Source organism: Fopius arisanus, unplaced genomic scaffold (assembly GCF_000806365.1).
Source record: "Fopius arisanus strain USDA-PBARC FA_bdor unplaced genomic scaffold, ASM80636v1 scaffold00005, whole genome shotgun sequence".
NCBI lineage: Eukaryota > Metazoa > Arthropoda > Insecta > Hymenoptera > Braconidae > Fopius > Fopius arisanus.
The window spans coordinates 1390720-1405799 of NW_011887744.1; the positions used below are offsets into that span (position 1 = coordinate 1390720).

General features: G+C 38.3%; 3 protein-coding genes across 4 annotated transcripts in view; all 3 read left to right on the top strand.

The window, feature by feature from the left end:
• Positions 1–7043, top strand: part of f (forked) — a 10349-nt gene extending 3306 nt beyond the window's left edge. Inside the window, exons 2-12 of one of the 2 annotated variants that reach the window (XM_011315842.1) lie at positions 1137–1263; positions 1982–2234; positions 3453–3636; positions 3812–3978; positions 4186–4246; positions 4358–4488; positions 5087–5348; positions 5573–5895; positions 6031–6206; positions 6274–6473; positions 6547–7043. In XM_011315842.1, the coding sequence (XP_011314144.1) occupies positions 1177–1263; positions 1982–2234; positions 3453–3636; positions 3812–3978; positions 4186–4246; positions 4358–4488; positions 5087–5348; positions 5573–5895; positions 6031–6206; positions 6274–6473; positions 6547–6784 (2082 nt within the window). In that variant the 5' untranslated portion in view covers positions 1137–1176 and the 3' untranslated portion in view covers positions 6785–7043. Of the gene's footprint in view, positions 1–1136; positions 1264–1981; positions 2235–3000; positions 3089–3452; positions 3637–3811; positions 3979–4185; positions 4247–4357; positions 4489–5086; positions 5349–5572; positions 5896–6030; positions 6207–6273; positions 6474–6546 lie in introns of those variants that run through there. The other variant, XM_011315843.1, reaches the window with a different exon arrangement.
• Positions 7044–7341: 298 nt separating this feature from the next.
• Positions 7342–12964, top strand: LOC105273417 (sialin). Its single transcript, XM_011315841.1, has 8 exons — positions 7342–7726; positions 9973–10229; positions 10682–10930; positions 11008–11092; positions 11214–11431; positions 11586–11735; positions 11810–11942; positions 12403–12964. The coding sequence occupies exons 1-8, from the start codon at positions 7702–7704 to the stop codon at positions 12843–12845; spliced, it is 1560 nt and encodes a 519-aa protein (XP_011314143.1). The 5' UTR covers positions 7342–7701; the 3' UTR covers positions 12846–12964.
• A 781-nt stretch (positions 12965–13745) lies between these two features.
• Positions 13746–14794, top strand: EMC4 (ER membrane protein complex subunit 4). Its single transcript, XM_011315849.1, has 3 exons — positions 13746–13927; positions 14026–14297; positions 14379–14794. The coding sequence occupies exons 1-3, from the start codon at positions 13869–13871 to the stop codon at positions 14573–14575; spliced, it is 528 nt and encodes a 175-aa protein (XP_011314151.1). The 5' UTR covers positions 13746–13868; the 3' UTR covers positions 14576–14794.
• Positions 14795–15080: the final 286 nt, after the last annotated feature.

Sequence of the window (15080 nt, forward strand, 5' to 3'; positions counted from 1 at the left end):
TGAAACTTTCAATATCCCAACTGCACATACCGGATAATAATTCACGTAAGGGAATCCCTCTGGTAATTTCACTGGCAATTGAATTTTATTTACGGCATGCATTTAAATCCACTTTCGCAAATATCCAAAATGCAATTAATGTCCTTTCCTCTAATTTGTTTGTTACTGCCTGCAACCTGTGGTCATCGTTATCACTCACCAATTCCTCAAGAACTAATAAACCCACTGTTTAATGAAAAATTAAGAAATCTCTCTGCGCAATCTAATTATTTGTTAAGAGAGTGAAATGTATGAAATTATTATCTACAAAAACCGCTATTATCTGGTCTCGTAAAATGCTCTAGATTGTCAAATGAATAGTGTCTTTTACCGAGTAACTCATGTAATACTGTAAAAAGGAGGTACATAGTGCGTGCATAATAGAAATTATCCAAACATTTACTGTGAATTTATCGGTTATTACTTAGTACTTTCATTCCCGGAAACTGTACCGTGCAAACATCCGCCCAAATCGCTATGAAATCAGGAAATTTATTGCTTTAATTGTTCATTTCACTCAAGCAATCCTCACTAACGGAGACAGCCCTAAAAAATTCACCTCAAATTAGGCGTAACTGAAAATTATTCCAATTATTCACATGTACATGAACTGTCGATAGACTATTGCGTAAAATTCTAATGAATTAGGAAGTCCACGGAGTTGTTCCACTGCATATTCGCGGATTAGAAAGCTGAACGCAGATGCTCTGGGGCTATCGTAATCTTTCATCTCGCAAATAAAGATTTAATTATTTTATGACCCCTAAAATGTCATGATCGTGCAATAATTTATCTGCGTATCCTCAACTTATAAAAAATTCATAAAACTAGAAAATCGTCGGAAAATTATTGCACGTCAATGAAAAATTCAATCGATTCCGTTTTATCATTGAATAATTCTCAGACGCATAAAGAGTATAGAATTAACCGGGTCATTCATTGAATTGAAAAATTGTCATTTTTTTCGTTTTCGAGAAAAAATTTACGATTCCGACTGAAATACAGGTTTCAGCATGAATAGCTGTTTTTTAAAGTTTTCACTAATATTTGAATTGACAGTAATTGTAGGGGTACTTTAACCACTTATTTTTACACAGCTGCCGAGTCCGGATAGGAGAATAAAATGTTTCGTAAGAAATGGCGCGGGATCGTTTAGGATCGGATTATTCAGAGAGTATGAGCGACGCGACAACTTGCACCTGTACAACAACATCTCTTGACAAGGTACGCCATTTTTTTAATTATTTAAATAATCAGAACAGCCACAGGACACAAGAGGAAAACCGATCAAGGAGTTATCGACCACTCCTTATCATTCCTATCGGCACATCAGCAATTTCATTCACCGGATATACTATTTATATAATAGAATAGTTTGAAGCTTCGAGTAGGATTAATTGTTTGAAGTTAATACAGCGATTAAATATAAATGAAAGCAACAAGTAGGTAAGCCAGGAACAAGGAGTTGGAAAGATTGTGGAAATTTGAAGACTCTTTCTTCCGTCAGAGATCGGTGTATCACGGTGCGATTCTCATCAAATTTTCGCCTGCATACATATATGGAGCACTGAACAACGAAATACAGATGAATTTTAACGAGTGTTTTTCATCCTTAAGGGGCACGATAAGCAAATTCAATGAAGAATTTCTATTCTCCGGATTTTAATGAATTATACAATTTTTACTGGTTATCTAGTGAAAACCATTGGGTTTTCACTTGTAATTTGTTATTTTCTCCAATTAACATGAATTTTCAATCAATGCAAAATTTTTCATTAATTCAGGAGCAAAGTCTAATCTGAGATGATCCGATTAAATATTTTTCGGCAACTTTTGTTAACAATTTATCTGCGCGTTTGAAATAAAATATAGTCTAAATATTGAAATTACAATAGAGCAAAATCTTGTTGATTAATTATAGATAATTTTTTTAATTTTCCAGTGTTCATTACGGAGCTGCACAATGTTCCACGAGCCCTTTTTCCTCCACCCCCCGACCACCCGTCCCCGAGACGGTATCTACATAAATCCCTTTATATCGGAATCTCCAAAGCCTAAGGATCCAGAATCCTTCTACCTCCACAGCCCTCACGATCTCGTCTACACGAGGATAACACGTCTCTTCTGCGATAACCTGGACAAGTCTCGAAATATGGAGCGAAATGGTATCGAGAGGAAGGACGAGACTCTGACCGGTAAGTGTGACATGTCCCAGATATCGACTCGTGTCTTTGGGTCATCAGTGGAGCAGCTGACGCATCATTACTCACATATTATTTTTTTTTTCCCTCCGTTTGTTCGATCAATATTCATGCTCCAGCGAATCACGGATGTAAGTTGTTGTGCACATCCTGTGCAAAATATGAGATTACCCATCATGAAAATTGTCGTATGATTCGCTCAGTTTCACTTGACCACAATAATTAATGAGAAAACCCATGAATCCATGATAAAATCACTAGTCAGGTGTTCAAACAAAATGCATCTATTCCCAATCGATTGCTCTACCGCTAATTACGCTAAAATCGATTTAAACAACTTAACAAAAACTCATTCAATTAAAATCATTCGATTTCCATTAATTTTCATGCAATTCGTCATTGAAATTTTCCAGTCTCTGAAATCCCGATGAGAAAATAATCTGAAAATTCCGTGAAAATTTAATTTGTTTGCCACTTGAATTTCACAACGTGAATAATTGAATAGAAATATTGAAAGCGTCTGCCAACAGTAAAAGATTTCACCAGAAAAAGTAATCACTACATGGAACTAAAAAATCTAAACAAACACGAAGTGAACACTACGAGGTGTCACTGAAACCGATGATCCCATTTTGTTCCATTGTTTGTCAACGGCTTAACAACTTGTCAGTATATCTAATCACAAAAGATTGCAAGATTTACCCCACCATATGACAATGCATCTCGACCCCGATTACGTCCCTATCGTCAGTCTTCCTCAACCCATTGTCATACCTAAACCAAAAATAACGATTGAGATCACATCCATTAATTTCAATTAAGTGGGTCGATGGATCAGGACAATTATGGTGAATCCATTATTCAATTGAACATAAAAGCCCATGCTCTATTAAAACTCGACGATAACTGGACTGAGGTTATCAGCCTACACGGAGATCATCCCCATCAGCTCATAAACCCCGTTACGTTGATATTAAATCCAAGAATTATGGGTGCTCTCACGTGTCGTGAAAAAGAAAATGCCACGGCATTAACACTGACCATAGAATAAATCGAAGGATTTACACCACCCGGAAATGGCGATCACTTTTTACACGATTTTATCTGATTTTATTGAGGCGGATGTTATCGCTTTATCGCTCCTCATCGGAACAAATTCAATCTTGACTAAACAACGGGTAATAATTCTGCAATTATTATTTTTTTTTTCAGTGAAAGTGGACGTACACATCAATAATGGAAGTTACAAGACCCTGAGCAACGGTAACTCGATAAAGTCGGACATAATCAAGGACACGGATCATGCTTATGAGCAGATCTGCATCAGGCCGGAAGAGACGGAGAGTGTTAAGTCGATTGGAAATAAAAAAATTCATGACGACACGGCTGCAACCGGGTAATTAAAAAAAATATCATAACTCTTTTCAATTAGCAAAACCCCCGTTTTGTTCATCTCCAATCAACAATTATTTCCCCTTCTCGCCTGGAAACACCGAAGAAAAAAAAAATTGAATAATTATGGATGGAATATCGAAGAAGTCAATTAATTCCCCCAATTCACTATTTCAAAGCCGTTCGAGAACGAGTGGACGGAGATTCAGTCGATCAAGCAGCGGTAGTGAATCTTCCCAATTGAGCAGCGAACTTCACTATTCATCCACAACTTCCACCCCATCATTGTCCCGCAACAGCAGTAACGAACGTCTCGTAAAAATTCCAAAACCCCCAGAATTGCCAGGTACGAAAAAAAATCCCTGTATCAATCAGCCAATCAATTGACCTACTGTGACAAAATCAAAGTCTCCCACAATTTCCTCTCAAAATCACGAATTCCTCTAACCTGATAATCAACAGGACTGAGAAGCTTATCTAACTTCACAACTGAGCCCTTGAATTAATTAAAAAAATTAAGAAATGAGTGTCTTGATCGATTTCATGTTCACAGAGAGAAACAGCTCAACGCCAGAATGTGAAAAGAGTACGAAGCCATTGATAAATGGTCCTAGGTAAGTAGGTCGATATCGATCGAGCATAATAACGATGAGAAGAGAAAAAAAAGATATGGATCGAAAGCCTGTTATCAACTTAATCATTGTAACCACCTTGTTTCATCTCAGCCTCGTGAATCCACCACCACCACCTCCTCCACCACCTCCCCCAGACAGCGAGGACAATCCAAAAACCCTCGACATGAACGATAAAAAAGACACCAAGGATACCAAGTACGACAGTGAAAGCACCAGCTCAGGTAAACCAAAGAAATAGAAATAAATATAATCCTTCCCTTCCTAATTCACCCGGAACTACCAATTACCCCATTACCAATTTCGTCAGTAAATCCTATTTAAAAGAAAAAAAAAACAACGAGGGGTGAAAGGCAGTTTCCTCGACATTTAAACGAACCATGAAAAAAAAAAAACCTCCAAGAACCAGTTTGTCAATGATTCGACGATTTTTACGTATTAAATCAGGTTGCGAAAATTTCAAATCTGATAACAGCGTAAATCAATTGGTGGTAACTGTCCTAATTGGGCGCAACGACCGTGCCAGTTTGGCAAAACAATTTACTAATTTAAAAATCATCCTTTTAATTGGCCCGTTAGCGCGATTATGGATGCGTCCATTACTAGACCATATCACTCCACCATCCATATAATACACTTACCTAGATTTCACTTGTGCTTCAATCATCAAAACGTGCACACACATCCCTCTCCCCCTTTAAACTTTATACTGTAATTGACCAGCTCACCATCTCGGACAATCAGTCTAACACCTCTGTGCACCTACTGAGTCCCCCTCCACGATATTAACGTTTTGAATCTTCATTTTGTGTTGCGGAACAGCGGCCAAGTCCGAGATATCCTCCGAACAGGCGCATCAGTGTCTACCACAGGCGGAAGTTGCGGCTGGTGCTAGTGCATCGAGTACTGATACTGAGGATCCAAAGCAGTGCCAGGTGACACACCTGCTTCACAAGCACATGGTGTTGCCATTTATACCACCAAAATTCAACAATGCTGCCGATTCGAACACCCTCCTCAAGCCATCCGAGTATTTGAAGAGTATTTGCAAAGGATCGGGCAAAAATACATTGTCAAAAGCACGGTGAGTGCCTCTGAGATGTGAAATTTCATTGGTCAAGTGGTGTAGCAACAGCGCAAATGATTTTCCAAAAGAACAATCAAAAGACTCGCATTGGAATTTAATGCAGAAGTTTCTCCCCAATAATTTAGCCAAATATTCTCGATCTAGGATTGAATCGCTTGATAGATGAGTACATCTGGATCATTTAGTTCTCCAGGTGATAATTGAAGAGTTGTTCTGTTCAGATCTGTGGATAATTTGGACCTTCAAACCCGAACGGAAGAGGAAGAGGTGGTGCAGTGTCCTGAGACAAAATCAACGCCCCCAGGTCCACCTCCACCCCCTCTACCACCTCTTCTAATAACAAAGGACACCTCGACAACGACATCATCATCCCCTCCACAGACCGGCAATAACGAATCACCAGAAACACCGAGAACACCCCAGCCATTGGCAACAATCAGCATCCACGATTTAACGAGTGTTCAATTGCGTCGTACCAACATTAAGATGCACGCTACGAAGACATTCTCAGCCCCACCACCTCGCAGTGTCTCCATGACCAATGGTAATAATGGGTTCGACGACCCTCATTTCCTACGACTCTCTAATTACGAATTAATGGCTCACTGATGTATTCTCCTGCTTCTCTCTCATTAAATTTATTCATCTCCAGTATTTTTTTTTTGACGATTTATTACAGTGTCAGAGCCGTTCTTCGTCCAGAAAACTGATCTTATTGCTGAGCTAAAGCTAGCTAAAGACATACCTGGAATAAAGAAATTCAAAGTTGAAATGGCAAAAGTGGAGAAGACACAGGAGCAAAATCTCATATCCGAAATAAGCAAGAGTTTCAGTGTCTCAAATTTTGTGGATCAAGTGAGTACAAGCCACCACTTCACCTGTCCTCGAACAAAATATCAATAAGATTTCAATACATCCACAGATACCAGAGAGAGACGCCGCTGGAAATATAATTCCCATCTGGAAACGCCAAATGCTAGCTAGAAAAGCAGCGGAACGCGCAAAAAAAGAGTTAGAGGAGCAAATAGCCCGGGAAAACGAGGAGAAACGACAAAAAGCCATTCCCCCATGGAAGAGGCAATTGCTTGCAAAAAAAGAGCACTTCGATGAAAAAGAGAAAAAGTGAGTTCCACCACGTGAAATAAATAGCATCCTTTATTTCCTCGTTTAATAAATCTTTGAAAAATAATTCCAGAACAACTGCACCAGTGCCTCCTACTCCAATGGCCCCAGCACCCCCACCAGTTAAAATCGACTTAGTACCTGTTCAAAAAAGGGATGCCCCAGCACCGACAAGGCCGAAGGAAGTGAAAGTGGAGGAGGAAAATAAACCAGTACCTACCAGGGACAATGATTCCGACGACGATGCCCCAATTATTCCCTGGCGTGCACAACTTCGAAAAACAAACAGCAAATTGAATATTCTCGACTGATTAATTAACCGACAAGACAATCCCAAACACCACGAGGGGAAAAAAGAGGAAAAGAAAAAAATGAATAAAACCAGAGCTACCGTTGAATATCGCAAGGCTTCCCCAGAGTATATTTCACGATTGTTTGATCACTCGATTGAGCATTCAGTATACAATGTAATCTATTCTACCAAGTATGTGGACATAATCGACAATCGATACTATTAAGATCCATCACAAGTGTAAATAAAAATGTCAGTTTACAATGAGGTGAATGTGTCCTCGGTTGAATTATCATGAAGACAAATTTCACCAATTATCCCTTCTAGTGAAGGGGAAGTAATTGATGCATTGATGAGGGATTACCAGAAGAAAAGCTATAGAAATTCAACCGATTGTCCAGATACTGTAGCACTTATCCTCCCCTATTCACCAACGAAAAATTCAATTTTACCTCCTACCCCACCATTTAACAATGTGCCGTTTCATCTAACGCGTGTACAAACGGTCTTCCTCAACGCGCTATATACTGGCTTGTAAAGTTTCTTCGTATATATATACCTTCTTGCCTCTTCAGGGCAGGGGCTCAGTCAGTATCACGACGCCGGTCAGTGTGTTGTGCTGTTTGCCTCCGAGCCACTGGTTTTATTTTATTATTATTATTGCTATTATTGTTATTATTATTTTTCACTTTTGCTTACGTAAAAAGAGGGCAAAAGTTGGCATTAAGTTATTCCGAGGTGGCAGAGGACCAAGAGGAAGTAAACGGGTGAATCTGACGTTTCGATTTTAGAAGTCATTAGAAAAAGAGAAAACACTACTGTCGGCCGGTGTATATTTTATAGCAATTTTTTTTTCCTCATTTTTATTACACCTTTTTTTTTAATTATCAACGTAATTATTTTTACCGTTAATTTGTTTAATTTATTGTGGTTGATATGGCGTCATCTAAGAATCTTTTGGGTAAGTATGAAGTAACATTCTATCCCATGTTTATTTAGTTTTATTCTGCATTTAGCGATTCAAGGATTTGAGACTCTATTCGTTATCGTCAGTACATGCTAATGCAGTGATGAGAAATATAATTTTCATAATGAAAATTGTTAAGGTAATATGAGGGGCGTTAATTTGAGAGATGATTATTTCTGTGGAGCGAGGACAGGCTCGATAAGACCCGAATTTTTCACTTTGCGATGGTAATTTATTAGTTGATTGGATAATTTGTGTACGGATGGGCCCGGTACAATGGTAGAAACACGTGTTAAGGACATTTGAGACGAAAGTACAGGAGATATTGGGGTCAGTGGGTATTTCCTGAAGACAACTGATTCAGTTGGTGCAATATACTGAATGACGAGTGAAAAGGAAAATTGTATTCTTCTCTCCTGCAACTCGCGCCAAAGATATCACATGCATATGAATTACAATTCATGCCACAGAGTATCTATAGTAGGATCGGTAATCTTTGAGTCTATTGTTAATGTATACTAACTCTGCCGGGAATGATAGACCGATTCAATAATCTAAATGAATAAAGTGCGTGTCTGGGAAAGATTTTCTCAAATCGATTGAGGATATTAGAGTGCTTTAGCGAATTTATTTTTGTAGCTTTATCTCGTAGAAGAACATGAACAGAATCAGTCACAAAGCCATAAATAAAGACGAGCCTAACTTGAAATTTCCATCTTAATTGCCGATTTATCTCGGAAACTAGTGATTTAATTGAGAGACAGTGAAGGACTTTTTCGTAGCGAATAAAATTAGCGAAAAAATAGATCTTTTGGCATTTTCTCCTAAAATCAATATTCTCGTAGATTAACCGATATTTGACCGAAGAATAAAATTGGAGTGATTGTGCATTACATCTTCGCTGCTGAATCACATCCTTTCCAAAATGAAAATATTACCGACGCTAAAATTTCTAAGGACATTTCAGAATTTGTTATTTTCCAGATAATTGTATTTTCCAAGTTCAAACTATTGTTTCGCAGAGTAACCGATAGCGAGAGAAAATTGTCCCATTATTGGCTACGTAGCCAAGCCCAAATTGTAAACACATCCAACCGAATGACGCAAATCTTGACGAATTGCTCAGGCTTCCGATTGCGCAGATCGAGATTGAATTTCCCCTTCGATTACAAATATCCTGACGAAAGATGAATTAAACTGATAACAAGAAACAAATAACACCACCAGTTCGGGATAAACAATGTAGCAAACATTTGGTAATTCCCGGGGGGAGACACAGCGGAAAATTAGTTATTGTTGCACAACAGAGTGACTGGCGGCATTTTTCTTTGAAGATATTCCCCTTTAGAATGATAATTAACTGCACCAGAAACCGTTCAAGTGTTTACGCTCGGTTTTTTATTCATTATTTTTTAGAAGAATATGGAAATCCCTCATTTTACACGGACAAATATTTCTAGTAAAATTTACCTTGACGTTTAATAATCCCATATATTGCTTTGAAAATATTTTTCCCGCGATTACTTTGAAAATTCCAATGAGTCCTGAGATAATTCCAAAAAAATATTCTCATATTCCCCCATAAATGGTAATTTCCATTAAAAGAATTACTAGACGCCAGGATAAATTGATCTAAAAAAAATTCCTCTGGGATAAATTGAACACGTAAAGAAGCAATTAGTGCAGCATATCCTAGACATTGATTACCAAATGCAATTACCACACCGATAATGATAGAGGGCTAAAAATGATATGCCTGTTGAATTGTCCACCCACACGGAGAGACCTGATTGCCTGAACTAAATGGCGATGAAACACAAAGTGATACTTCCCGTTTGTATTTCCGTTTAGTCCCCACCGACGATTATCTGTCCCTTTGTTTTTTCACCTCAACATCGAATTCAAATATCACAAATGAACCTGGCCTCGGCCTTAACTGCACAAGGTTGCGAACACTATAAATAAATGTAGACAGAGTGGAGGTTTATTTAGCCATGTATTCGTGACGTTAATAGCACTGTGAAAATGAATAGTTTTTCTCTTCCTGAAGAGTATGAAGTGAATGGGAGAACAATTAGCGTTCGCTGTTGATTGTCATCAATCATGATGGATCTATGTTGAGGACTAGATCGCCAGGATGGATAGTGAATTAATATTGGCCCGAATTCAGGTCGAATTCAGAAGTACCTGAAGAAATTCTGGCTTTGGATCAATTTAAATCGTCATTTAATGCTTTTCAGATCGTCTATCATGCCGTCAAGTATTGAATATCATGGTGATACTAGGATTTATGCTCAATTACATGCTCAGAGTTAATTTAACAATAGCTATTGTTGCTATGGTCTTTCCAAATAACTCAACACATTCCAATGTAACGCATGGTAATCACGAATGCTCCGGCGGTACTGCACCCCTGAATTTCAGCAATTGGACAAACCTCCATGATTATGGAGGAGGAGCCAATCGCTCAGAAAAATATCGTCATAATAATGTGGAGGTAAGAATTAATTATGATAATTCAGATGCAATTGTTTTCGAAATATGTCCTTGGTGATAAGTTTGCTATTAACTAGTTACTATTGAGGGGGAAATTATTATGATTCATAAGGTGATTGGTATCAATTTCCTTCGGTGTATCCTACGAATCTTCAAGAGCTTTGGAATTAATCACCAGATGTTCGATATTTCGATGAAGAATGCGAGACCTTTGACTTCGAGAAAAAATCTGATTTAGGTTGAACGTTCTATCGGTTATTATCCGATTTTACGATTTTTTTCATTCACTTTTTCAATGGAAAAAAAATGTGAAGAACTGAGTGAGAGGAATTCCAGAAAATATCTCGATGGATTAAACTGCGAAGGGCAATCAAATTCTCTTGATTGTTTCTATAATATTTTTTCGACAAGAATATTATAAATAAATAGGAAAATTATGAAAATTGTTTCCAGGATCACGAGAGGGCCCAGACAAAATACAACTGGGATGAATACGACGTGAATTTCATTCTGGGTGCATTTTTCTGGGGTTACATATGCACGGAGCTTCCAGGGGGTAGACTAGCCGAAGTGATAGGAGCCAAAAGAGTATTCGGATACAGCATGTTAATTTCAAGTATAGTAACAGTATTTACTCCAGTGGCAGCAGCTTTTGGTCCTGGGGTAGTGGCAGCACTTCGGGTAGTTTTGGGATTCATGCTGGCAAGTTGATAAAGAAAATAATCCCTCGATTATTATTCGATTCGACAACCCTAATCAATAATTCATTGAAATTCAAGGGTGCAAGTTGGCCTGCCATACAACCAATGACATCTCACTGGATCCCACCCCTGGAACGCAGCAAATTCGTCTCGAATATGATGGGTCAGTTAATGATTGGGAAAAATTGAGATCTACCGACATTATTCGTCCCATGATACTCAATTCAATTGTTCTCTCTTTTTCGAGTGGATGATTAATCGAATGAACTGTTTTATTCTACCAGCATCATCCTTGGGAGCTGCCATAACAATGCCTATCTGTGGATTTATCATAGCCTCCGTCGGATGGGAATCCGTCTTCTACGTCACCGGAGGCATTGGATTGGTATGGAGCATTGCCTGGTTCATGCTTATTTTCGATACACCTGCACAACACCCCAGGATCACCGACGAGGAGAGGAAATTTATCGAGGAATCCATTGGCACCACTTCTTCGAAAAAAGTCAGTACCCAAACGAAAAATTTTTTCATTCCTTCAAAAAATTACAAAAGGAGAATTTCTGCATTGAAGAAACAAATCAAAGGAGAATCACTTCCAACGCTAGCAAACGTACACAAAATATACTGAACAAATGCGGATATCAAATAATTTTCAGGTGCTGGCTGTGCCATGGAAATCAATCTTCACTTCAGTCCCCGTTTGGGCGATCGTAATAACTCACGCATGCAGTGTCTTCGGTTACTTCACCGTTGTCAATCAGCTCCCAACGTACATGAAATATATTCTCGATTTCAACATAAAAGAGGTGACTCCAGTCCCATAAATCCTCCAAAGGCCCATCAACAACAACAACATCATTGATTTATTCATTAATTTCAGAACGGTCTCTTGTCATCTCTTCCCTACATCGGCAAATACGTTTTTGCATTAGCAACATCGGCAGTCGCTGACTACCTCCGCAGTACCGGTAGCCTCTCAGTGACCGCAATCCGGAAGATATTCACGACATTTGGTGAGTTGTAGCTGTACGTCAATTGAATTTGTAATTTATAGAACAGAAACTCCGATCACCTAGTCACCAAGCAATGATCCAATTAAAATAAATTTGCAATACTATCAACAAGTCTGTGTCCTCAATAGGAATTGAGACAAACGGATGATCAGTTCAATGCAATTTATTATTCATCTCTAATTGCTGATAGACTATGTTTACGACCTCGGTGTCAATTACGCCTTGGATATTCCAGTATTCCTGCATTCCTGCCCTCTTCCTTTTTTCCCCTCAATCCTCAACTTTACAATCTTTCAAATTCAAAAATTCAAATTTTGGATTTTTATATGAGAATCGATTAAACTCGATTAAGCATTTAAACAAATATTTAATCCATTCAGAAGCAAATTACTAATTCATCCATAACACTGGTTGTTTTCATTTGCAAATAAAATGCAGCAATTCTTTTTTTTTAACGTAGCCGTCATCATCCCCGGAATATTTATGATCCTACAAGCGCACTACGGCTGTAATCGCACATTTTCCGTCGCTATTTTTACGATCGCACTGACTATCAACGGAGGAGTAACTGCCGGATATCTGGGCAATGGTCTCGACATTGCACCCAATTTTTCTGGCACAATATTCGGATTAGCCAACACCTTGAGCTCATTGGGTGGATATCTGAGCAGTCTCATGGTGGGATCATTAACGTATAAAAATCAAACATATCGTCAGTGGACCTATGTCTTCTGGATTTTAGCTGTTACTTATATCACCGGAGCATTGGTTTTTGCCTTCTTCGGGACTGGAGAATTGCAAAAGTGGAATAACCCGGAGGATGTGGCAACAAAAAAGACTGATGATGATGGAAATGACGACATTGAGGAAGCTATTCCTTTGAAAAAGGTCACACCCCCGTGATCTCCTCATTTCCATCAATAGTTCCACTGTATTTTTGTTTAGATCATAACTTAATGTAAATAATAAGTGTTTTTATAATTTAAAAAATCCTAATAAACGTCTTGCACAGTAAGAAATCATGATACGGCTTTTTTAATTCCCTTTCCCGAAGAACCTTCGTATTATCCTTAATAAAAAAAAAACAGGACTCACCGGCGTTGGGTGAAAAATAACTGTTTGCTATTTTCACCTGTTCAATCACCGGCTCCTTGCAATCACCTTCAATAAATCCTCATGTATAATCCAAACACCACACACACAACACCAATTCACTAATTGAACTCAATATCTGAATCCTCTTTTCCTTCATGTTCACTCAAAAAATAGCACCAGAATGAATTATAATATCAACAATTGTTCCGAACTTGAAAACACCACTTTCGTAAACAAACGCACATCACAAAGGAATCGTGAAAATTAAGAGGAACGGAACGTATATTCCCGTAAAATATGAAAATGGGAATAATAGCACACCTTTGTCGTCAGAAATTCAACACATGAAAGATCACAACAAATTATTAATGGTTTTGGTGAAAATCGACCGACGAAGGAGAAAAACAAATGATTGTCACCGGTCCTTCTTGGAACTCGAATGCCTGATGGGACTTGGGTGTGTTGTCTCGTTTTTCCTCGAAATGTTCCGAAAAAACGGTCGAACTATCTACACTATTGATGGATTTGATTAAGTTTCAGTAATAAATTAATTGTTAGGTATTCACTGTTGAAATAAACTTCACACCGATAGATTTTGAATCTCTTTGTCAACAACACCGACGCGGAATCACAGCTCGACTGACGCGTGCGCAGACCGACCACTCGAGATGGCGCCCGCAGATATCGCGCCATCTTTGATATTTTGAAGACATTACTGTGTTTATATGCATGACACGGCTGCGTGCAATTAACCCCTCCCCAGTGTTAATAACATTTTAGGTAAAAAACGAAGGAATTAATGAACTATAATTCTTCTAAATAAGTGATTCAATGGCGTCTTCTAAGCAGAACCCGAAAAAATTCAAGTGGACGTTGGATTTCGCCCACAGGTACGTCCAGAAATTTCGGAGTATCGGTGATTAGATTCCGGTGATGTCAATGAGTCGAATAAATTCCAAGCTTATAATTTGACAATGATTTTTATTAGGAACAAACAGGACCGATACGTCGAATGTCCGAGTCCTCCAGGGTACGCTCCAGCAGTTAGTCTGATTCATAATATCGATCACCTGAGGGAGAACGACTCCAATCATTTGATAATTAAAAAATCCTGGGATCTGGCCCTAGGACCCCTTAAACAGGTGCCCATGAATCTTTTCATCATGTTTATGGCTGGCAACTCCATATCAATATTCCCGATTATGATGGTAGGAATGCTCATCATCAGACCTGTGAAGGCGCTATTTACTCTTCAACAAAGTGCGTACACATCCCAAATTTTTCTCCCAATTTCAACTGAAATCGAAATGAACAAATTTTATTGAATTCGTATATTTTCAGCATTCAAAGTGATCGAGGGAACCCACGCATTTGGCCAGAAATTTGTATTTTTCCTAGGTCAACTAGTGAATATCGCCCTAGCCCTGTACAAATGCCAATCAATGGGTCTTTTACCCACTCACGCATCAGATTGGCTCGCCTTCGTGGAGCCCCAAGCAAGGCTCGAGTACTCAGGCGGTGGTCTCATATTCTCATAATTTTATCTCTCCAATTTTCTCTGTTTCACAAACGCATTCAGTACCAAAAGGTAAAATGAGATGAACCCATAATTAATAAAAATATTGAATTCGCCTCATTTCCCTTGATCACTTGGCTACTGAATTCCACCACCAAATCAACGTATAAATTTGTTCATCGATCCCGGCAAGATTATATTTCACAAAAAATACAAAACAATAAACATTGTTATTACTCAATTCTTATGTACAATTGTCATTCTCATTTAATCCTTCAGCTATTAGATACTTTTATTTATTTATTTTTTCCTGTGGTCGTCGGCGAATTCTTTCAATCTATCTAGTATTTTCGAGGGTTCGTCCACCCGAGGAATCTGAAAAATATGAAATCATCAAATTCCCTGAAGATTATAAATGAAATTCTACAGTTCAATGAAATATCCATTTATATATATCAACAGATTTTTTGTCCTTTTTAAAATTTAATGAGCAATAAAAAATGCATCAACACTTACTTCATAGTTTT

Bases quoted from the DNA above. Each gene is read 5' to 3' on its own strand.
- LOC105273417 (XM_011315841.1), top strand. From the start codon at position 7,702: ATGGCGTCATCTAAGAATCTTTTGG. The intron at 10,230-10,681 runs GTAAGAATTAAT...AATTGTTTCCAG, and splicing joins ATCGTCATAATAATGTGGAG to GATCACGAGAGGGCCCAGAC. The intron at 11,093-11,213 runs GTCAGTTAATGA...TTATTCTACCAG, and splicing joins ATTCGTCTCGAATATGATGG to CATCATCCTTGGGAGCTGCC.
- EMC4 (XM_011315849.1), top strand. From the start codon at position 13,869: ATGGCGTCTTCTAAGCAGAACCCGAAAAAATTCAAGTGGACGTTGGAT. The intron at 13,928-14,025 runs GTACGTCCAGAA...GATTTTTATTAG, and splicing joins ACGTTGGATTTCGCCCACAG to GAACAAACAGGACCGATACG. The intron at 14,298-14,378 runs GTGCGTACACAT...GTATATTTTCAG, and splicing joins GCTATTTACTCTTCAACAAA to CATTCAAAGTGATCGAGGGA.